The following is a 25,412-nucleotide window of genomic DNA, read 5'->3' on the forward strand; positions in this document are numbered from 1 at the left end:
TTCAACACCCATGATATAGAGTGACTTTGCTGTTTTTATATACATACACAATTTTATTAAAGGTTTTTAAAAATAATATAGAAAGTTACATGAACTAGTATGAAGTACGAAAAAGAACAGAAAGAGAAATGTAGGTGCAAAAAAGGGGGAAAATAAAGAAAAAAATAGAAAATATAGCCATCTCAGTATATTCCATCATTTTTACCAACTATTCCTCTGTTGTGGATAATGCTGAATTTTCCCATTTTTGTGCATGCAACAATATTGCTGCAGTTATCACGTACAAAGTTCAGTCACTTTATTCCAATTGTTTGTAGATTTTGCTTTGCTGGATTTTGATTATTATTTAAGTAAAGTTGCTGAATAAACAAATAAAACAGACTTTTATTTCTTATTGTTTTTAAATTGGAGCCCCGACGCTCTGGAATGAACTTCCCCCTGGCTTACGCCAAATACCTGATCTTCGGACCTTTCGCCGTGAGCTGAAAACACATCTATTTATTCAAGCAGGACTGGCATAATAGTGTTATTAATTTTAAATTGGGTTTTTATTGTCTTAGGGTTTTTTAAATTTTTAAATTTTAATATTGGCCTTTTGTAATTTGCTTAGTTTTAAATCTTGGTTTTAAATTGTATGTATATCAACTTTTTATCTTTGGCTGTACACCGCCCTGAGTCCTTCGGGAGAAGGGCGGTATAAAAATTTAATAAATAAATAAATAAAATAAATTGGCGTATGATACAGTAAAACAATTGCCTAAAATCTTCTATGAAAAGTGTAAAAATTTTAAAATGGAAACATGAGAATATCAGGCAGCTTGAAGACCATAAATTACTCCATCAGTAGAACTCCAAAGGGAATCATGTTCCCAGTCCTGTAAACGATGTTTAATCATTTCAAAATAAATCAGATATTACCAACAGCAGCATTGTTAATTGGGAAAAACATTAACTACGTAACATAATGGAAAAAGTCTTAGCAAAAGGCAGCATCTGGCCAACCATATCTGGGCTCAAAAGCTAAACAGGGTTGGCCCAGATTATTACTTAGATCAGCAGGAAATTCCAGAACTGGGAAATGACAGAACACCCCTGAAGAATGCAGTGACAAACTCTTGCTGCATTGTTTTAAGAAAAACTGCACAATTGTGACCACGTAATTACCAGACTGGATCTAACTGTGGCTTGAAAAAGTCTTTGCCTTTAATATGGTAGAGAAGTATAAACAAGATGGAGAATGTATTTACTTTATTTAATAGTACATGTATACCGTATAGGCAAGGCTAATTCTCAATTACTATCACAATTGTGACCAGAATTTCTGCTGCTAAGCAAGGTGATTATTCAGTGAGTCGGGCCTGTTTTTATTACCTTTTTTTTTTGCTATGATTGTTAAGCAAAACACTGCAATCGTTAAGTGACTCATTTGGTCATTAAGTGATTCTGACTTCTCCCATTTACTTTGCTTATCACAAGCTGGCTGGAGGTTGCAAATGGAGATTACATGATCTGGATGCCACAACAGTCGTAGATATATGCCAGTTGCCAAGCACCCAAATTTTGATCACATGACCATGGGGATATTACGATTGTCATGAGTGCAAGGATCAGCCGTAAAGTCACTTTTTTCCCCCAGTGCTGTTATAATTTTGAATTGTCATTAAACAAATGGTTGAAATTTGAGGGCTATCTGTCAATCGTCTTTGGCCTTCAATATAGTCTTATCAAAGTCAGATGAAATATTCGATCTGTTCGGAGAAAAAACTTGAGTGTTAGAAAGCATTACTTAAAAATCTCTTGGAGAAAGAAAGGTGCATCGATGTTATCAGCCCTGAAGATCCAAAGAGAGGAGAGGCATGGCTGGGGAACATCTCCAGTTGGGATGGTGGACTGATTGGACCATGCAATGGACATGTGGGTGCAGGGAAAGGGTCTTTTGGGTGGGGAAAACCTGTGGGCTTTCAGGTGCGGGTTTTCCTAAATGTGCCAATATGACATATCTAATAAAATAGAACTTTGAAATACTGGCCTCGGAATCTTCCATGGTTAGGGCAGCGGGGAAATCCAAATTTTTTTTACTACCGGTTCTGTGGGCGTGGCTTGGTGAGCGTGGTGTGGTTTGGTGGGCGTGGTTTGGTGGGCATGACAGGGGAAGGATATCACAAAAATTCCATTCCCACCCCATTCCAGGAGAAGGATACTGCAAAATCCCCATTCCTTCCCCACTCCTGGGGGAAGAATACTGCAAAATCCCCATTCCCACTCCACTCTGGGGCCAGCCAGAGGTGGTATTTGTCGGTTCTCCAAACTACTCAAAATATCCGCTATTGGTTCTCCAGAACCTGTCAGAACCTGCTGGATTTCACCCTGGGTTAGAGGTGTTAGTTGGAACCCTGACAGATGTAGCATGATACAATTCAGGGTTTGAGCCTGTTGAGAAGAAGAGCTTTAGGGTGGGCTTTGAGAGGAAATATGCGCAGCAGAAAGAACCAATTTTTTAATGCTAGTAATCTAACCTAATAATTCCCTGATCCTCAGGATTTGTGAGCAGAAGATTTTCCCATCATTAGACCATTGATCTTTTAATGGAAGTGACAGGGATTAGAAAAAGAGCCGTGTGAAATCAAGTATATGTGCTGCCACTAAGCCACTGCCTCTCCTTGGGTTTCGTGGGTTGTATTTCACCTTTTGTTCCCTCTTATTTTGTTTTTATTTCATTACTAAAAAGAATGAAAGAAAGTCAGTGTGGTGTTCTTATATAAAAAGAGCATCAGTATGAAAAGAACAAAATAACTTTATTGAAATGCCACTCCTGAACTTTTTCTGTGAAAATGTGATGCGATTATGTAAGGATGTCACTTCATAAGCTATTAAATTTTAAAAACTAGCAACCTTTATGTGAACCATAACTGCTAAATAACGTATTTCTTTGTATCATTTTTTATTTTTCTGTGCTTGCTAACAAGGCAGCATTGACTAGATAATGATTTCCTAGAATGCATTTGCCATGTATTTGAGAATAAGTTGTATTCCTCTTCTATCTATAGACATACAATATTCTCTAATTTCAGAGTGGTCTGCATAGTAATACAGTTGCTTTGCAAAACATTTAATAATGCAATTTCTGAATTTGTTTTTCAAAACAAAAAATACCACATACAAAACCCATACAGCATTTCCAAGGGAACCATTTTTTGTTATTCAACATCAAGTAGCACAACTTTAAAAAGTTACAGAACATGTAAAGGCACACTTGATTTGGTAGAAGTGGTATGGTAGTTAGTATAGTATAGCCTTTATTGTCATTGTACATTGGATGAAATTGGTTGTATTTATAATTGTAAATTGTAGTTGTACAATTCTCAAATCAACCAGGACAAAATAATGGGCACTTAGCCACCTATTCAGTAAACAAATGCAAAAATACAAAGTATATTTATCTGTTTGTTAAATTTATTTTCTGCCTATTTTGATGTGGAGCTACTCTAGAGGGCTTACAATAATAAAAAGAAAGAAAATGAAAGGAGTGTAAACAGAACAGAAATATAATAATAATAATAATTATTATTATTGACATCGCGGTACCAGGAGATGCCAGATTCGAAGAAAACGAACTAGAAAAAATCACGAAATATTGCGACCTGGCCATCAAAAGTATGCAGTTATGGATGAAACATGTAACAGTGATACCCATTGTCATCAGGGCACTTGGTACCTTGTCCAAGAATTTTACAAAACATATCAAGAAATTGCAGCTTCCTGCAATAACACCAGCGGAACTGCAAAAAACTGTGTTTCTTGGAACATCGTACATCTTAAGAAGATACTTGATTGATACCTAGGACGCTGGCCGTATCAACCATTAGTACCAGTCAATCATATTTGTGAACATTTTTAAATGTTCCGTTAAGTGAGTTTCATGTTTAATGAATAAAGTATATAATAATATAAGTATTATAGTAACCTACAGACCCTTTCAGTTTCCCATCTTTCAAGAAAACTCTAAGAGAAGCAAAGGCATCCTGAGGAAAACCCTCCCAGTGGGCTTTTTTCAGCTCCTGAAATGTGGACTTACACAAAGCCTTGCTGTTCTTAGAGGGATGCATAATACAAAAGAGGAGGAGGAGGAGGAGGAGGAAAAATAAGTTGAAAAGCATCAGCAAAATGAAAATAAAATAGAAAATAAAAAGAAATGTTCTCACAAGGATTTTTTTTTTAAGAGAAACAAGGCAGACTTCAATGCAATATTACGATTTATTCTACAAGGTATCACATTTGAATGCATGCTTCTGGCTGCAGTTCTCCAGGTTTCCTCAGAACTAGGCATGATGGAAATCAACAGGACCCATTTCCAAGCAGCTTTATTTCAATTTTTTTTACTACCAGTTCTGTGGGTGTCGCTTGGTAGGCGTGGCAGGAGAAGGATACTGCAAAATCTCCATTCCCTCCCTACTCTGGGTCCAGCCAGAGGTGGTATTTTCCAGTTCTCCGAACTGCTCAAAATTTCCGCTACCGATTCTCCAAAACCTATTAGAACCTTCTGGATTTCACCCCTGCTTTATTTACAAAATAGATGCACTGTTATGTATATACTTGGTCCAAAGCCTTGTAGATTTAATTTGAAAACGTACCCAAGCTAAATCATTAATGATTTAACATTTAACTAATTTGTCAGATTTGAGGGATTCTACAAAAATGTTTATGGCATGTCAAATTGATTGTAATTTGCAAACGTCTTATGGCTCAAAATGTTTCTTAAAATGCCATGGGACTATTTTTTGAGGAAAAGAAACGCCATGCATTCCTTGATTATAATACTAACCCTGTAAAGTTAACTTTTTTTCCACTATCCCCACCCCCACTTTCCTCTGCACTGATTTTTCCCTCTCTCATTGGTTTCAGCAGAAGAAAATCACCTTAGATTTACCAAAAGGCTTCCTTTTCTCTTGTTTCAAGGCTGCGTTCAGATAGTAGGGAGGGGCTTCAAGTAGGCAATTACAAACCTGCTCCCTTACATATTCTGTTTTTGCACCATGTACTGTTAGAGCTTTAATAGGATTTTCTTCAGTGGCGCTCCCTGAGGAAAAAGAAGTCTTTGGAATCCAGAATTATTGTCTCTTTAAAGTACGCCAAAATTGATTTTGCTTTGAAAAAACCTTCTGTCTAAATGCAGCTTACCCACCTGACAGCTACTCCACAGGCACATTTAAGTCTACTAATTTAACATCTTATTTTCCCACTGAGGCAAATCATACCTATTTAACTAAAGCATATCATATAGCCATTAAACCCACAGAATCTCTCTCAGGAGAAAAATGTGCTAATCTTCCTTGGAACATGAATGGTTTGCCTTGCACTAACGAACATAGTGATGTTAGTTAAAATACAGTTCGCCTCAGACTACATCTCACAAGCAATTAACCCTTACAATGTAGAAGCACCTATGACTTGATTTTCAAAATTAATACTCTGATCCATAGGAAATCATGGGCTAGAAAGAGAAGCCTGCTAAATGTTTTGCGTTATTCTGTAAAATAGTTGAATAAAAACCACTACATTCCTGCTACTAAACAGGCTTTTGAGTAAGTTCCTAACATCTGCACTTTCAGTAAACAATTATACAACTTGGTCTAAAGTGTTTATGGAAGTAGAAAACTCATAACAATTACCACTGTAATTCAGTGTCACATATCCATCGCCTTCCTTAGCTGGCTGATCATGTTACATGGCAAGTTTACCAAAGAACCCTTATATGTTATCACTGATCTTATTATTTATTTATTAAATTTATATGCCTCCCATTTCCCCAATAAAGCAGTTGTTGTTATTGTCCCCATGTAAGAATGACACTATTATATAGATATATAATCAGAATATATACAGTATATTTAATGCTTGGTTGAGACAGCCTATCCAGGAAGAAATTGTTATCATAAGCATCTGCAGGATTTCATCAAAATTATGAAAACAACATCTCACTGAGAGTTTTGCCCTTTTGTAGTTGAGTGAGATGTCTCAAAAAAACTACAACAGGAGTGAAGGTGACAAAACAGTGTTAAAACAGAGTAAGGGCCGTGGTGGCTCAGGCTGTAAGAAGCCTGTTATTAAAACACAGCTGCCTGCAATTACTGCAGGTTCAAGTCCCACCAGGCCCAAGGTTGACTCAGCCTTCCATCCTTTATAAGGTAGGTAAAATGAGGACCCAGATTGTTGGGGGGGCAATAAGTTGACTTTGTAAATATACAAATAGAATGAGACTATTGCCTTACACACTGTAAGCCGCCCTGAGTCTTCGGAGAAGGGCGGGATATAAATGTAAACGAAAAAAAAAATTGTCACTGCCCACCTTTACCCTCATGATGCCTCTAATTCTGGTCGATGGTATTGCGAGGGCTGAGGGGTAGAGGAGAATTAACATAGTCACATCCAACCCGTTCTTTTCTCTGAAATGACAAAACCAGATCTGGAGTCTAATGAAAAAGGATCTTTAAACAACCAATAACCAGAACATGAATTATTCCAGAGCGATTTACATGATCTAGATTCAGGTTACATTTCTAGCAGTCAACTTCCCCCGGGTTTATGCCAAATACCTGACCTTCGGACCTTTCGCCGCGAACTGAAGACACATCTTTTCATTCGCGCGGGGCTGGCTTAAAATTTTATGGATTTTATAATTTTCTATTATGAATTTTAAATGGGGTTTTAGTTTTTCTATACATTTTAAATTTTTAGGCTAATTATAATAAGTTTTTTAATTTTGTATTTTATACTGTATATTGTCTTGTTTGTTTTTATTCTGCCTGTACACCGCCCTGAGTCCTTCGGGAGAAGGGCGGTATAAAAATCAAATAAATAAATAAATAAAATAAATAAATAAATACGGCTCTCAAAAAAGAAGCCACATCTTCCTTCCAATCATTTATAATTATCTTTGAAATAACAGGCAGCAAAAAGCTTTTCAATCGTTTCTTATTTCTGTTGAAGAAAGGACAGACTTGGATACATGCTGTTAGGTGCTTATTATTTTATTTTTATTTATTTATTTATTTTGTCAAATCATATATAAGATAACAGGTAAAAGTATAAACATAATTTGGATACATGAAAATAGTAGGAAATAGGACCGGGCTATTTACGAGACCGCCTTCTGCCACCGATAGCCTCCCAACGACCTGTGCGCTCCCACAGAGCGGGCTTGCTCCGGGTGCCATCAGCCAAACAGTGCCGGCTGGTGACCCCCAGGGGGAGAGCCTTCTCTCTGGCAGCACCGACCCTATGGAATGAGTTACCTCCTGGGTTACGCCAACTTCCTGACCTCCGTATCTTCAAGCAGGAACTGAAGACTCTGCTATTCAATCGGGCGGGACTAGCCTAAATATTATTTTAATTTTGATATTTTAGTTTAACTTAGTTTTAATTGATTTTAAATTGTATTAATCTATTTATGATTTTATAGTTTAGGGTTTTATATCGGTCGTTTGACCGTTTTTAGTTTTAAATTGGCCAGTTAAATATTTCATTTTAAATGTATTTTAAATTTATTGTGTACCTATGTGTTTTAATAAGGCTGTACACCGCCCTGAGTCCTTCGGGAGAAGGGCGGTCTAGAAATTAATTAATAAATAAATAAATAATAAATAGTAAGTAAAAAAGAAATATTAGGACAGGGACAGTAGGCACGCGGGGTGCACTTATGCACACCCTTTATGCACGCCTCTTAGGAATGGGGTGAGGTCAACAGTAGACAGTTTGAGCTTAAAATTTTGGGGGTTTGGGGAAGAAGCTACAGAGTCAGATAGTGCATTCCATGCATTGACCACTCTGTTACTGAAGTCATATTTTCTGCAATCAATTTTGGAGTGGTTTACAGTGCTTATGATAGCACTATATTATGACTAATGCAGGAATACGTTTATGTGCTCCGTTTTCAGGTCTCCAACTAATATGCTTCAGTCTCTAGCAGTTTCTGAAGAGGTTCCTTTATGGTTATGTAGCAATTCTTGAAGAGACTCCAGCCTATGGAATCTCATGCTTTCATTCTTAAGCATGAAAAGGATAAGCTGGCTGCAGGATTTCCCAAACCCATATTCAAATTCATAGACACGTGCACCACCATTTGCTGAGTTAAATATTATTCTTTTATAGTATGTTGAGACAATATTTTATTTATTTATTTATTTATTTATTTTGTCACAACCATATATATAAGCATCACACAAAAAGATTATATAGTATATAAACATATATATGAGGAAATATAAGGAGATATAAGCATATATATATATATATATAGGAAGAAGAAAAGAAAAACAATAGGACAGGAACGGTAGGCACGTTTGTGCTCTTATGCACGCCCCTTATGGTCCTCTTAGGAATGGGGTGAGGTCAATAGTAGAAAGTGTTTGGTTAAAGCTTTTGGGATTATGGGAAGAGACCACAGAGTCAGATAAAGTGTTCCAAGCACTGATGATTCTGTGACAGAAGTCATATTTTCTGCAATCTAGATTAAAGCAGTTAACATTAAGTTTAAATCTATTGGTTGCTCTTGTATTATTGCAATTAAAGCTGAAGTAGTCTTTAATAGGAAGGACATTACAATAGATGATTCTATGAGTTAAACTTAGGTCTTGTCGAAGGCAAAGGAGTTCTAAGTTTTCTAAGCCTAGGATTTCAAGTCTGGTGGGATAAGGTTTTTTGTTGTTTTCAGAGGAGTGAAGAATTCTTCTTGTAAAATATTTCTGGACACGTTCAATTGTATTGATGTCAGAAATGTGGTGAGGGTTCCAGACAGGCGAACAGTATTCTAGAATTGGTCTAGCAAATAGTTAAATAAGAGTTAAAGAAGGGTACTTAATAAGATAAATACTGCATATGCAACCCCATTCAGATTTGGATCAAGGTACTAATAAATTATCTGGGATCATGTGACATAATCTAATAACTACAGCATGGCAAACTATGATGAAATACAGTTAGTCACTGTTGTGATGCATCTTCTTGTCATTTTGTAAAATTAGTATGAATCCAGAAGATGCTCCCTAATTATATTTCTGTCCCTCTTTGCAAGAAAATAAAATTCATCTCCTCTACATGAGTTTTTGACTTTTCTTTTCTACTAATTGTTTGGAACATGGAATGTTTTTATCAAGGCTGTATCCAGGAAATGATGTTCCATGAGTCATCCTGTCCAATAACATTAGATCAGAAAGCATACTCAAATGTATTTAGAAGTGACCTCCAGCTGGTACCTTTTGATATGATTTAATGTTGTTATGTATCCCTGTTTCCCCAGGCAATGAGAATTCCAGAAACCATATGTTCATTATTTCTTTCAGATGAAGGAGAATGGGAGAGTTAATACTTATTTTATTTATTATTATAAAGAAAGACATAACCGTATCAAATGGTTTACTTCAATTAAATTGAAACACATGAAATCTTTGTCTTTGTAAGACTTATTCCTGAGTAGACATGCTGAAAGTCCTTAGATCTCCAGAGAGTGGTTAGCTCAAAAGTTTCATCACTCTTTTTTTCCATCTGTATTTAAAATTTGAAGTGATATTTTAGTATTAGATTAGATTAGATATTTAGATATTTCGTTGCCATTTATCTTTAGCTGAGTAGATATCTCGTTTTAAAAGCTGTTCTTAGCTCATTCAGTCAGATTACTGTTCTAAGAGTATCATTGCTGTAAGGGGCATTTCTAGCAACAAATAATGTTCTGTATGTATGTATTGCACATATTTACAAAAAGCAGGAAAGAATGATTTTAGGAGGAAATTGTTCAAATAGGGATTTTGTCCTTCTGACTAGAGCATCAGTCAGTCCAGCAATAGGAGATAATATTAATCTTGCAAAAATTCTGACTATATGCAAACACACACATATATATATATCTTCTTTTGCTCATGATAGCAAGCCATACAGCCCACAAAATTCACAATACAAGGCTCTTAAATCTGAAGATACTCTTTTTATTATTATTTTTCCTGTAGTCCGAGATCGTGTACGATCAAAAATGGAAAGAGACATTTTGGCTGAAGTGAATCATCCTTTCATTGTAAAACTTCATTACGGTAAGATTTCTCTAATATAGTTTCACTAATATAATTTCTCTAATCTAGAATTCGTATGGCTCTATGGGCATTTTCAGCTGGATATATCATCCTGTACTGTTCAAAATCAAAATCCATTAACCATTCAACCGGGCATTATGTTTTGTCATCTATGATGAACAGCTTAATTTTATAAGTAAAGCTTCCTATTATGTTTTGTTAAAATATTCATAGTTAAAATAAAGAGCCAGAGCTAATTTGTAATGGTATCAGAATAGAAACTGGCAGATCGTGAGTTTTAGTTCTGCCTTACGCACAAAGTCAGGTGTCTTTGACAGGTAGTCCTTGATTTACAACCACAACCAAGTCCAAAATTTCCACTGCTAAGTTGTGCCCCATTTTACAACCTTTTTTGCCACACTTGTTAAGTGAATGACTGCAGTTGTTAAGCGAATCTGGGATCCCTCATTGACTTTGCTTGTCAGAAACCAGATGGGAAGTTTACGAATGGTGATTACCCAGGATACTGCAACTGTCATTAATACATGCCGGTTGCCAAGTGAATTTTGATCATGTGGCCATGGAGATGCTGCAGTGGTTGTGAATGTGAAAACCAGTTAAAGGTCACTTTTTTCAGAGCTGTTGTAACTTCAAACATCACTAAACAAATGGTTGTATTTATTTATTTATTTATTTTATTTATTTATTTAATTTTGTCAAAACAATATATACAAGCATAACACTAAAAGATTATATAATGTATAAACAAATATATGAGGGGAAACAAGGAAGTATAAGCATATATATATATATATAGGGAAAGAAACAAAAGGACAGGAACGGTAGGCACGTTTGTGCTCTTATGCACGCCCCTTAGAGTTTTCTTAGGAATGGGGTGAGGTCAACAGTGGATAGATTTTGTTTGGTTGTATGTTGAGGATTACCTGTATCATGTTCTCTTTGCCTAAGAAGGTGGCAATGGCAAACCATTTCTGCAAAACCTTGTCAAGAAAACCTGTCCAGGCAGTCACTGAAAATCACCATTGAACGGAAGAAGAAAAAAATTGATAGGTGTAATGTCTGATCCCATCTTCTTAGAATTATGCATAATAATGATGAACTCATTAGCCGCACCTAAGCACATTCAATTACAATCTGTGTGGAATATTATTATTAAAAACTTTTTCTTCACTGCAGCATTTCAGACAGAAGGAAAACTGTATCTCATACTAGATTTCCTGCGAGGAGGGGACCTTTTTACCAGACTTTCTAAAGAGGTAAGCCCAACAAATTTTTAAAAACAAAGCAAAATAATAAATTGCTGCTTTTATGTTCCTTCATAGCAGAATCCATCTTTAGAGTTTCTGCTTTGTATATGATCTGCAGATTTGGGGCTTCATTTTCATGCAAGCCTTTTTTAGTGCAGTTCATTAGTTGAGTGCACCCTATTTAGAAAAATACCAAGGTAAAGAAAACTGGTTTAATCAACTCTTTATAAGTGAACCAAGTCTATTTTTCTGCCAACTGCATTTTATAAACTGGGATAAAGTCAAATGTTATCTTTCAGAAATAGGACCAGTGTTTCTTTGACCAAGTTATCAACTGATATTACTAGCAACCATTTGCAGAAGCTAATTTGTCTACAATATCTATTTTGAGACTGGATTTAAAAGTCACGGCTGTGAACCTGATCTAATTTGGGACTTCTTTCTTTCCCATTTCCTATTTTCAGTATCACCTAATCCTGGGCTCAGCAACCTGCAGCCAGACAGCTGCCGATATCCTCTGAACTCCTTTTTTGTACTTGCCAGAATTCCCTTTGATTTCCATTGCCAAATTTTAGCAGCAATAATAGTACTGCTGAAAATTGTTTCTAGCATTTTGAGCAGGAAATGAAGAGATTCAAATGGAAGCTTTGAAATCGATTTAACATAATTATAAAAACAAAAACAAAAGCCCACCCATTCCTCAGAATCAGGAAAATTCCTGAAAGATCCCAGCCCTGCTAACATAGGTGACACATTCATATCTTCCCATTTTGCATTGTTGGTCCCATCCACACATATCCGCCCCACAACCAAAATTTGGCAATTCTTATTATAATCTGATGCAATTAAAAAAAAATACAGGATTTCTAGCATTTTGATCAATGCTATTAAAGCTATTATCTAATTATGGATTTTGGAATAATTTATGCAAGATGGAGTGAGCTCCTTGAACTCTGCTTTCCTTTCTTCCTGCCCAGTTGCTTTAAACAATAAGCGACAAGTCATCTTCTTGATCATTCTAAAAGCAGAGGTTCCCAGGAGATGAGGACCATCAAAAAGTTCTAAAAGTAGCTAGTAAATACCATAGCAGGCTAAGATTATAAGGAAATGACTGCCATCCAGAATACATTCCCTACTCTTCTTGCTTCTATCAGCCCTGGGGGCGACACACTATAAAGACTCAGAAAAACTTGGCCAGCCATCCCAGAATGTGAATAGTGATTAAAGCACCATCTGAAGAATAATAGAACAGCTGGGAAGAGGAGGAGGAAAACCTTCTGCTAACTATTTCCTGGCAACAGAGATGGCATTCACTTGATTTCTTGGAACTGGCCAGCCATCAGTCATAACCATGTATTTCTTCTAGCATCCAAACACGTTTTCTCTTGAAATATACCTTGCCATGTGCCACAGACAAAATTGTCCATGCTTCTCTTCTCCCTTTTCTCCTCTTGCTCCTTTTTATGTCAGAAGCCATAGGACTTTGCAAAGAAGTAAAAAGAGACACCTTTCAACATGCAGAAGCACCTCTTTTTGCCTTGTTCAAGCATCCATGCCATTTGCAAAGGTGATAAGGCTGCTGTAGAAGCTGTGTCCAATTCTCTCTCTCTCTCTCTCTTCCAATGTGCATGCAAAGTAGTATTCTTACACGCACATGCATGGAACAGACTACAGCAGTTTCTGGATGGCTGAGTGAACCTTGAAAACAATGTATGTCTTTAACAGTTCAAAAATTAGTGAATCCCGAGAAGTGGCATGCGGTGAAAAAGAGGCTTCGGAATTTTTTAATATCTGCTTTTAAGGGGTTTTTAAGGGGAGGGGGGGTTGAGATGAGTTGTGGGGGAAATCCATCGGGGATACGGCTGGGCCCTGCGAGAGCTCACAGTACGGAGGTTATAGGTTCGGGGGTTACCCCATCAGAGTCCAGCCCATCATTGGCCCCTATGGAGAGGGTCCACAACTTGGGCATTCTCCTGGATGCTCGGCTGACGTTAGAAGAACATATGACAGCCGTCGCCAGGGGAGCTTTTTATCAGGTGTGCCTGATACACCAGTTGCGCCCCTTCATAGACCGGGATGCCTTGTGCACGGTCACTCATGCCCTCGTCACTTCCAGCCTGGACTACTGTAACGCTCTCTACATGGGGCTCCCCTTGAAGGGCACCCGGAGGCTCCAACTGGTCCAGAATGCAGCTGCGCGGGTGATAGAGGGAGCTACTTGTGGTTCCCATATAACACCCCTCCTGCGCAGGCTGCACTGGTTGCCGGTGGTCTTCCAGGTGCAATTCAAGGTGTTGGTAACCACCTTTAAAGTGCTCCATGGCACAGGACCGGACTATTTACGGGACCACCTGCTGCCACCGATAGCCTCCCATCGACCTGTGCGCTCCCACAGAGAGGGTCTCCTCAGGGTACCGTCAGCCAAACAATGCCGGCTAGCGACCCTCAGGGGGAGAGCCTTCTCTGTGGGGGCACCCACCCTCTGGAATGAGCTTCCTCTGGGGTTACGATTACTCCCCGACCTCCGGACGTTCCGACGCAACCTCAAGTCTTTTTTATTCCACCGAGCAGGGTTGACCTAAGATACTATTGTTTTAAGTGGGGTTTTATCATTGTTCTTTGAATAATTTTTAATAGGTACTAGCCAAATTGAATTAGATTTTTATATTGTCTTTTAATTCTGTTTATAAATATTGTTTTTTATGTTGGCTGTAAACTGCCCTGAGTCCTTCGGGAGAAGGGCGGTATAGAAATTTAATAAATACTAAATACTAATACTTTACATATTCCCACATTGCAAAGCAGCTTTTGAATGCAATGTACAAAGGAATATAAATAATTGAACACCAACAATTTACTGACAATGGTATCAGTCTAATATTTTAGATTTAGTTCTGGCTTGTGTTAGAAAAATATTATTTGTTGCACCGGGCAAAATAGAGAAATCATTCTTTTTGAAACATAATATTCAGAATGCAATTCTATATATGTCTGGTCATAAATAAATCCCATATAATTCAGTTGAGCTTAATTTGGTATTCATTCTACCTCCTGCTTCTTCCCTTTCTGTCTGTTTATTTTGTTTTAGCTATTTGATGGCTATTTTTGTATCTTAATTTCTACCGGTAGTCCTCAAGTTACAACTACAGTTAGGGCCAGAACTCCCATCATTAAGTGAAGTGGTGGTTAAGTGAGTGGCAGTCAATTTTACAACCTCTTTTATTGTGGTTGTTAAGTGAATTACCGTGATCATTAGGTGAATCTGCTGTCATTAAGTGATACTGGCTTCTCCCATTGACTTTGCTTGTTGAATACCAGCTGGGAGGGTCACAAATGGTGATCGCATGACCCCGGGACACTGCAACTGTCATAAATACATGCCGGTTGCCAAGCATCTGAATGTTGATCACATGACCCTGGGGACTCTACAGGGCTTTGTAAATTTGAGGACTGATCATAAGTTCCTTTTTTCAGCAGCATTGTAAATTGAAACAGTCTCTAAATGAATGTTCGTAAATCATACCTGTAATTTAGTATACACAAATAAGTCGTATCTGACCTTTCTTTCTGTCCAACCTTCTTTTTTCTACTGATTTCATGGCATTCTTTCCATGCCTTCTAAATGCTGACTTGTGAGAATATTTCATGGGAAAGAGTTTCAGTTTTCCCAAGTACTGGGATGTGATGTTTTGCCTCGTGCTGTATGCCATGTGCTAGGCTATTATAGCACTCTAGAAGAAGTAGTTCTCCACTTGAGCTTTTAGCCACAGGTGGTTAGTAGCTACTCGAACTGCTTCTAGTGACTTTTCGTTATCCGGGGGCGGGGGAGATGTAAATCCACCAGTATATGTCAAGGCTGTCGCTATTCACTTATCACTGTATTACCACAAATAATAATAATAACAACAACAACCAGTTGCTAAATTAAACCACTGGTCATTATGTAAATATGACATACCTGTATCCGAAAAATCATGGGAGCACAAAGTGGAAAAAGTTATCAAAAATGAGACAGTGAATTTGATGGGTTTTTAAAGTTTTGTAATTTTATGGGGGAGTGTGTTATTTTAACATTTGGGCAAATTTAAATTAGTTTTTTAAGGGATGTTTTTAACTATTGTGTGTATCTGTATTTTATCTGCCTGTTCACCGCCCTGAGTCCTTCGGGAGAAGGGCAGTATACAAATTAAAATATTCATTATTCATATTCATTTGTTCCTGCCCAGTTGCTTTAAACAATAAGCGACAAGTCATCTTCTTGATCATTCTAAAAGCAGAGGTTCCCAGGAGATGAGGACCATCAAAAAGTTCTAAAAGTAGCTAGTAAATACCAGAGCAGGCTAAGATTATAAGGAAATGACTGCCATCCAGAATACATTCCCTACTCTTCTTGCTTCTATCAGCCCTGGGGGCGACACACTATAAAGACTCAGAAAAACTTGGCCAGCCATCCCAGAATGCGAATAGTGATTAAAGCACCATCTGAAGAATAATAGAACAGCTGGGAAGAGGAGGAGGAAAGCCTTCTGCTAACTATTTCCTGGCAACAGAGATGGCATTCACTTGATTTCTTGGAACTGGCCAGCCATCAGTCATAACCATGTATTTCTTCTAGCATCCAAACACGTTTTCTCTTGAAATATACCTTGCCATGTGCCACAGACAAAATTGTCCATGCTTCTCTTCTCCCTTTTCTCCTCTTGCTCCTTTTTATGTCAGAAGCCATAGGACTTTGCAAAGAAGTAAAAAGAGACACCTTTCAACATGCAGAAGCACCTCTTTTTGCCTTGTTCAAGCATCCATGCCATTTGCAAAGGTGATAAGGCTGCTGTAGAAGCTGTGTCCAATTCTCTCTCTCTCTCTCTCTCTCTCTCTCTTCCAGTGTGCATGCAAAGTAGTATTCTTACACGCACATGCATGGAACAGACTACAGCAGTTTCTGGATGGCTGAGTGAACCTTGAAAACAATGTATGTCTTTTTAACAGTTCAAAAATTAGTGAATCCCGAGAGGTGGCATGCGGCGAAAAAGAGACGTAGGAATTTTTTAATATCTGATTTTAAGGGGTTTTTAAGGGGAGGGAGGGTTGAGATGAGTTGTGGGGGAAATCCATCAGGGATACGGCTGGGCCCTGCGAGAGCTCACGGTACGGAGGTTATGGGTTCGGGGGTTACCCCATCAGAGTCCAGCCCATCATTGGCCCCTATGGAGAGGGTCCACAACTTGGGCATTCTCCTGGATGCTCGGCTGACGTTAGAAGAACATATGACAGCCGTCGCCAGGGGAGCTTTTTATCAGGTGCGCCTGATACACCAGTTGCGCCCCTTCATAGACCGGGATGCCTTGTGCACGGTCACTCATGCCCTCGTCACTTCCAGCCTGGACTACTGTAACGCTCTCTACATGGGGCTCCCCTTGAAGGGCACCTGGAAGCTCCAACTGGTCCAGAATGCGGCTGCGCGGGTGATAGAGGGTGTCGTGTCCCACTCCTCCGCTGACGGCCGGGTCAGGGAAATCCGAATCAGGCTTGCCTCTGCAGCTCTGCCCAAAGTCCTAGCAAAGTCCTCAGAGCAGGCAGGAGACCAGTAAGTGACTTCAGCAAGATAAGTTCGACTTTTGCCTGACTCAGAGACTGCCAGAAAGCAGATCCTTTATATAGGCCATGGGGTGTGGCTCCATGACTCAGCACTCATTAAGGCCTGCCCTCCTTCCTTCTGTTGCCCCCGCCTATCCAATCTTCTGATGTGAGGGTCACTCCAATCAGCTGTTGGTAATAAACCCTCCTCAGGCTCACATGCTGTGGAGGAGGGGGAGGGGTCTAGCTGCTCCGTTTGCCTGGGCATGGAGTCAGGGCTGGGGCCGGGAGGTGCTCCTTCTTCTGCAGTTTGTCTGGGCATGGAGCCAGGACTGGGGCCGGGAGGTGCTCCTTCTTCTGCAGTTTGTCTGGGCATGGAGCCAGGACTGGGGCCGGGAGGCATACATTCCTCCGTGTTCGGGAGCAGATAAGAAGGCCCCGGCTGCTCTGAGGGCGGGCAAGACACAACAGAGGGAGCTACTCGTGGTTCCCATATAACACCCCTCCTGCACAGGCTGCACTGGTTGCCAGTGGTCTTCTGGGTGCAATTCAAGGTGTTGGTAACCACCTTTAAAGTGCTCCATGGCACAGGACCGGGCTATTTACGGGACCACCTGCTGCCACCGATAGCCTCCCATCGACCTGTGCGCTCCCACAGAGAGGGTCTCCTCAGGGTGCCGTCAGCCAAACAATGCCGGCTGGCGACCCTCAGGGGGAGAGCCTTCTCTGTGGGGGCACCCACCCTCTGGAATGAGCTTCCTCTGGGGTTACGATTAGTCCCCGACCTCCGGACGTTCCAACGCAAGCTCAAGTTTTTTTTATTCCACCGAGCAGGGTTGGCCTAAGATACTATTGTTTTAAGTGGGGTTTTATCATTGTTCTTTGAATAATTTTTAATAGGTACTAGCCAAATTGAATTAGATTTTTATATTGTCTTTTAATTCTGTTTATAAATATTGTTTTTTATGTTGGCTGTAAACCGCCCTGAGTCCTTCGGGAGAAGGGCGGTATAGAAATTTAATAAATACTAAATACTAATACTTTACATATTCCCACATTGCAAAGCAGCTTTTGAATGCAATGTACAAAGGAATATAAATAATTGAACACCAACAATTTACTGACAATGGTATCAGTCTAATATTTTAGATTTAGTTCTGGCTTGTGTTAGAAAAATATTATTTGTTGCACCGGGCAAAATAGAGAAATCATTCTTTTTGAAACATAATATTCAGAATGCAATTCTATATATGTCTGGTCATAAATAAATCCCATATAATTCAGTTGAGCTTAATTTGGTATTCATTCTAACTCCTGCTTCTTCCCTTTCTGTCTGTTTACTTTGTTTTAGCTATTTGATGGCTATTTTTGTATCTTAATTTCTACCGGTAGTCCTCAAGTTACAACTACAGTTAGGGCCAGAACTCCCATCATTAAGTGAAGTGGTGGTTAAGTGAGTGGCAGTCAATTTTACAACCTCTTTTATTGTGGTTGTTAAGTGAATTACCGTGATCATTAGGTGAATCTGCTGTCATTAAGTGATACTGGCTTCTCCCATTGACTTTGCTTGTTGAATACCAGCTGGGAGGGTCACAAATGGTGATCGCATGACCCCGGGACACTGCAACTGTCATAAATACATGCCGGTTGCCAAGCATCTGAATGTTGATCACATGACCCTGGGGACTCTACAGGGCTTTGTAAATGGGAGGACTGATCATAAGTTCCTTTTTTCAGCAGCATTGTAAATTGAAACCGTCTCTAAATGAATGTTCGTAAATCATACCTGTAATTTAGTATACACAAATAAGTCGTATCTGACCTTCCTTTCTGTCCAACCTTCCTTTTTCTACTGATTTCATGGCATTCTTTCCATGCCTTCTAAATGCTGACTTGTGAGAATATTTCATGGGAAAGAGTTTCAGTTTTCCCAAGTACTGGGATGTGATGTTTTGCCTTGTGCTGTATGCCATGTGCTAGGCTATTATAGCACTCTAGAAGAAGTATTTCTCCACTTGAGCTTTTAGCCACCGGTGGTTAGTAGCTACTCGAACTGCTTCTAGTGACTTTTCGTTATCCGGGGCGGGGGAGATGTAAATCCACCAGTATATGTCAAGGCTGTTGCTATTCACTTATCACTGTATTACCACAAATAATAATAATAACAACAACAACCAGTTGCTAAATTAAACCACTGGTCATTATGTAAATATGACATACCTGTATCCGAAAAGTCATGGGAGCACAAAGTGGAAAAAGTTATCAAAAATGAGACAGTGAAGATCTTGTGGGACTTTCGAATATAGACGGATCATCACTTGGAACATAACCAGTGGTGGGATTCTGCTGGTTCTACCCGGTTCAGGTGAACCGGTAGCTGTGGCTGCTGGAGGCTCCGCCCACCCACCCAAACATCATCACGTCCTTTGTTTATGCTCTGCGCATGTGCAGAAGGTTCTGCACATGCGCAAAGGTGGTGCAAATGGAGGTGGTTGCTCACATTTGTGAACTGGTAGATAAGCTACGTCAATACCACTCCGGCCGCAAGCCCCGGTCAAGTCGATTCCTGGCCCGGCCCACCCAGCCTACCTGCTGCCGCAGAAAGCCACAGTTGAGTGCTGACCCATGGACCAGCCTAGGTTGCGGCCGCTTCACTGTCCCCCCTTCTGTCCCCGGCCTTGCCTGGCTAGCTCTGCTGCCACCATATCTCCATTGCACGTGCTCCATTGCCAGTGCTGCGGTTCCATTGCCGTGCTTCCTGGAGCTTCCTGCTTGCCTCTGAATGCCGGCTGAGAAGCCGCATGGCCATGCTAGCTGGGAGAACACTCTCTCCCCCCTGGCCAGGAACCACAGGGCCATGTGGTTCTACTTGCCCCATGGGTCAGGAGGCTGCTCACCTGCCTGGCCAGTGTCAAAAGAGAAGGAGGCAGAAAAATTCAGCCAAGTCTCCTCCTTGGCCTTAAGCAAACAGGCACACTTACCTCATGGCATCAGGATCTTCTGTGAGGAGATGGTGCGTGCCCACACACCGTCTCCTTGCAGAAGGTCCCGGCACTGTGAGATGTGTGCATGCTCTCTGTGTGTTTCAGGCTGAGAAGGAGATGACTTGCCCGAACTTTTCCTGCCTTGGAAGCTGCCTTTAAGTAGCAAGATCAGGCTGTGGCAGCTGCCTTCCGAGTGGCTTCGGCCGGCCCAAAGAACAGGGCCGTGATGGCAGTGACGGGCCAGGAGAACGGCGGAATACGTCAGGACAGCACCAGCCTGAAGCTCATCAGCAGGCCATCCTCCTGGCCTGGTCTGGCCACGAGCAGCACCGGCACCAGCAGGCAATGGGGTGCATGGCCGCCAGAAGTCCCGTCCTGTTCTTCGTGCCAGCTGTGCACCCCATTGCCTGCCGGTGCCAGTGCTTCTTGCATCCAACAGGCCATTTTCTGCCTCTGGAGGGCCTCCAGGGGGTGGGGAAGGCCGTTTTGCCCTCCCCAGATTCCTAGAAACACTCTGGAGGCTGGGGAGAACAAAAAATGGGCTTACTGTGACATCGCGTGCCAGGAGCGGGGGAAGTAGGGGGGTAGCATGCGTATGCGTGGGGGTGGGACACATAGAATTATGGGTGTGGGCACACACACGCGCAACCCCCCCAGCACGCGATGGCAAAAACATTAGCCATCACTGACCTAGGATGATAGCAGCAATCTGTATCAACCATCAGTGCCAGTCAATAATATTTGTGATACATTTTTAAATGTTCAGTTGACTGAATTTCATGTTTAATGATGATGATTATTATTATTATTATTATTATTATATAGTCACCTTTTTCTCACCTATGTTGGTCTTCAGAGTTTTCAGTCTGGGTAAACCACAGTGATTACTCAGCTCTTATTACTTTCTAAGCAGCTGTGCCAATACCAAATGGATGTTGTCATTACCTTTGAGCAGATGGACTTTAAAAGTCTCTTCCCGGGCGCCTTTTCTTTAACCACAGTAGAACTGCCAGCTATTTTTCTTCCTGTGGCTTTCAATCTCTTCAGCAACTGAGATCATCAAAGAATAAGACACAGTCATCCTGTAGTTATTCCTTAAACGCACCCTATCAACTTTATTTTTCTATAAAAAAGCAAAGTGTACCAAGTTCATAAAATGCATGATGAAACCTAAACAGAATATTCTTTTTACTTGGTCCTTGTTGGCTGCTTCTTATATATCAGTGATGGCTAACCTTTTTGCCATCACGTGCCAGGAGGGGAGGACGGGGGGTGTCATGCATTCGTGTGCCCACACCTATAATTCTATGCACTCTGCCTCTACACATGCATGCATTACCATCACCACCCCCGCTCCCCCTGCTCCTGGCACATGATGGCCCAGTAGACCCGTTTTTCTCTCTCACCTGGCTCCAGAGCCTCTATATGAGTCTGGGGTGAGTGAAAACGGCCTTCCCCACCCCACCGCAGGTCCTCTGGAGGCCAGAAACAGCCTGTTTGCCAACTTCCGGTTAGACCAGAAGTGAGGTTTTTTGCTGTCCCCAACCTCCAGAGACTCCTAGAGAGGCTCTGGATCCAGGTGAGAGAAATGGGCCACCACCCAGCCTGTTTCCCTACTTCTGATGGGCCCAGAAGGCCTGAAAATCAGCTGGCCAGTGTGCACATATGCGCTGCAGCTGACTGTTGGAGGCGAGTTATTGGCCCCAAAGGATAGGGTGCGCAACTTAGGTGTCCTCCTGGATGAACGGCTGTCGCTTGAAGATCATTTGACGGCCGCCTCCAGGAGGGCCTTCCACCAGGTTCGCTTGGTTCGCAGTTGCGCCTTCCTTGATCGGGATGCCTTGTGCACAGTCACTCACGCCGCTACCTCTCGCTGGATTATTGTAATGCTCTCACATGGGGCTCCCTTGAGGTGCATTCGAGGCTTCAGTTAGTCCAGAATGCAGCTGCGCTGGTGATAGAGGGAGCTACCGTAGCTCCCACGTAACACCGTCTCCTCACAGAAGGTCCTGGCACTGTGAGATATGTGCATGCTCTCTGTGTGCTTCAGGCTGAGAAGGAGATGACTTTCCCTAACTTTTCCTGCCTTGGAAGCTGCCTTTAAGTAGCAGGGACAGGCTGTGGCAGCTGCCTTCCGAGTGGCTTCGGCCGGCCCAAAGAACAGGGCCGTGATGGCAGTGGCGGGCCAGGGGAACGGGGGGATACGCCAGGGCAGCACCAGCCTGAAGCTCATCAGCAGGCCATCCTCCTGGCCTGGTTCACAGCCTCTGATGGCACCAGCAGGCAATGGGATGCATGGCTGCTGGAAGTCCCATCCTGTTCTTCATGCCAGCTCTGCACCCCATTGCCTGCCGGTGCCAGTGCTTCTTGCATCCAACAGGCCATTTTCTGCCTCTGGAGGGCCTCCAGGGGGTGGGGAAGGCCGTTTTGCCCTCCCCAGATTCCTAGAAACACTCTGGAGGCTGGGGAGAACAAACAATGGGCTTACTTTGACATCGCGTGCCAGGAGCGGGGGAAGTAGGGGGGTAGCGTGGGGGTGGGACACATAGAATTATGGGTGTGGGCACACACATACGCAACCCCCCCCCAGCACGCGATGGCAAAAACGTTAGCCATCACTGACCTAGGATGATAGCAGCAATCTGTATCAACCATCAGTGCCAGTCAATAATATTTGTGATACATTTTTAAATGTTCAGTTGACTGAATTTCATGTTTAATGATGATGATGATGATTATTATTATTATTATTATTATATAGTCACCTTTTTCTCACCTATGTTGGTCTTCAGAGTTTTCAGTCTGGGTAAACCACAGTGATTACTCAGCTCTTATTACTTTCTAAGCAGCTGTGCCAATACCAAATGGATGTTGTCATTACCTTTGAGCAGATGGACTTTAAAAGTCTCTTCCCGGGCGCCTTTTCTTTAACCACAGTAGAACTGCCAGCTATTTTTCTTCCTGTGGCTTTCAATCTCTTCAGCAACTGAGATCATCAAAGAATAAGACACAGTCATCCTGTAGTTATTCCTTAAACGCACCCTATCAACTTTATTTTTCTATAAAAAAGCAAAGTGTACCAAGTTCATAAAATGCATGATGAAACCTAAACAGAATATTCTTTTTACTTGGTCCTTGTTGGCTGCTTCTTATATATCAGTGATGGCTAACCTTTTTGCCATCACGTGCCAGGAGGGGAGGGCGGGGGGTGTCATGCATTCGTGTGCCCACACCTATAATTCTATGCACTCTGCCTCCACACATGCATGCATTACCATCACCACCCCCGCTCCTGGCACATGATGGCCCAGTAGACTGCTCACCTGGCTCCAGAGCCTCTATATGAGTCTGGGGTGAGTGAAAACGCCTTCCCCACCCCGAGGCCAGAAACAGCCTGTTTGCCAACTTCCGGTTAGACCAGAAGTGAGGTTTTTTGCTGTCCCCAACCTCCAGAGACTCCTAGAGAGGCTCTGGAGCCAGGTGAGAGAGAAAAATGGGCCTTCCCCACCACCACCCAGCCTGTTTCCCTATTTCTGATGGGCCCAGAAGGCCTGAAAATCAGCTGGCCAGTGTGCACATATGCGCTGCAGCTGAGCGTGCATGCCTACTGATATGGCTACACGTGCCACCTGTGGCACACTTGCCATAGATTCGTCATCACGGCTATATATACTCTATATCTAGGAATTGTTCTTTGAGAGAAGGGAAAATCAGCCGAGATCCTTTTTGTTTTAACATGAGGATTAATCACAGATAATTGAAATACTGGAAAATACTAAAATACTATCAAAGTCTTAAGGTCAGAATAATGGTTTTATGAAGAGAACAGGATTGGAGAGAGTAAACTGCATGTTTATTTTGAAAGGAAATGATGATGTCTTCGTCATGGTGCCTTGATACTTTTTCCTGCTTTTTATCCATATTTAAACAATTTCCCTGTAATATTTTTCAAAAACTGGAACGATAGCAAATGCAATCTTATGAACGGTTAACCACATTTATTTATTTTATAGGACATTTTGTTGATCATGTTATGAAAAACTGATTTCTGCTGGCTTGGAGAAAACAGAATCAAATCTATTTGGCTTTTGTTTTCTCAAACTTTAAAGCTATTACTCTGTGTGTGTGTATATATATATATATATATATATATATATATATTTATTTTCTATAAAAAGCAAAGTGTACCAAGTTCATAAAATGCATGATGAAACCTAAACAGAATATTCTTTTTACTTGGTCCTTGTTGGCTGCTTCTTATATATCAGTGATGGCTAACCTTTTTGCCATCACGTGCCAGGAGGGGAGGACGGGGGGTGTCATGCATTCGTGTGCCCACACCTATAATTCTATGCACTCTGCCTCCACACATGCATGCATTACCATCACCACTCCCCTGCTCCTGGCACATGATGGCCCAGTAGACCCGTTTTTCTCTCTCACCTGGCTCCAGAGCCTCTATATGAGTCTGGGGTGAGTGAAAGCCTTCAGGTCCTCTGGAGGCCAGAAACAGCCTGTTTGCCAACTTCCGGTTAGACCAGAAGTGAGGTTTTTTGCTGTCCCCAACCTCCAGAGACTCCTAGAGAGGCTCTGGATCCAGGTGAGAGAGAGAAATGGGCCACCACCCAGCCTGTTTCCCTACTTCTGATGGGCCCAGAAGGCCTGAAAATCAGCTGGCCAGTGTGCACATATGCGCTGCAGCTGAGCGTGCATGCCTTCTGATATGGCTACACGTGCCACCTGTGGCACACTTGCCATAGGTTCGTCATCACGGCTATATATACTCTATATCTAGGAATTGTTCTTTGAGAGAAGGGAAAATCAGCCGAGATCCTTTTTGTTTTAACATGAGGATTAATCACAGATAATTGAAATACTGGAAAATACTAAAATACTATCAAAGTCTTAAGGTCAGAATAATGGTTTTATGAAGAGAACAGGATTGGAGAGGGTAAACTGCATGTTTATTTTGAAAGGAAATGATGATGTCTTCGTCATGGTGTCTTGATACTTTTTCCTGCTTTTTATCCATATTTAAACAATTTCCCTGTAATATTTTTCAAAAACTGGAATGATAGCAAATGCAATCTTATGAACGGTTAACCACATTTATTTATTTTATAGGACATTTTGTTGATCATGTTGTGAAAAACTGATTTCTGCTGGCTTGGAGAAGACAGAATCAAATCTATTTGGCTTTTGTTTTCTCAAACTTTAGAGCTATTACTCTGTGTGTGTGTATATATATATTTATTTTCTATAAAAAAGCAAAGTGTACCAAGTTCATAAAATGCATGATGAAACCTAAACAGAATATTCTTTTTACTTGGTCCTTGTTGGCTGCTTCTTATATATCAGTGATGGCTAACCTTTTTGCCATCACGTGCCAGGAGGGGAGGACGGGGGGTGTCATGCATTCGTGTGCCCACACCTATAATTCTATGCACTCTGCCTCTACACATGCATGCATTACCATCACCACCCCCGCTCCCCCTGCTCCTGGCACATGATGGCCCAGTAGACCCGTT

At 41.2% G+C, this 25,412-nt stretch overlaps 1 protein-coding gene across 1 annotated transcript in view; it reads left to right on the top strand.

Annotated features, from left to right (window-relative positions):
- Positions 1-25,412, top strand: part of RPS6KA2 (ribosomal protein S6 kinase A2) — a 170,299-nt gene that overhangs the window by 77,407 nt on the left and 67,480 nt on the right. The window contains exons 4-5 of the mRNA XM_058167946.1: positions 9,999-10,079; positions 11,256-11,335. Coding sequence (XP_058023929.1) covers positions 9,999-10,079; positions 11,256-11,335 — 161 coding nt within the window. The remainder of the gene's footprint in view (positions 1-9,998; positions 10,080-11,255; positions 11,336-25,412) is intronic.

Source organism: Ahaetulla prasina, chromosome 1 (genome assembly GCF_028640845.1).
Source record: "Ahaetulla prasina isolate Xishuangbanna chromosome 1, ASM2864084v1, whole genome shotgun sequence".
NCBI lineage: Eukaryota > Metazoa > Chordata > Lepidosauria > Squamata > Colubridae > Ahaetulla > Ahaetulla prasina.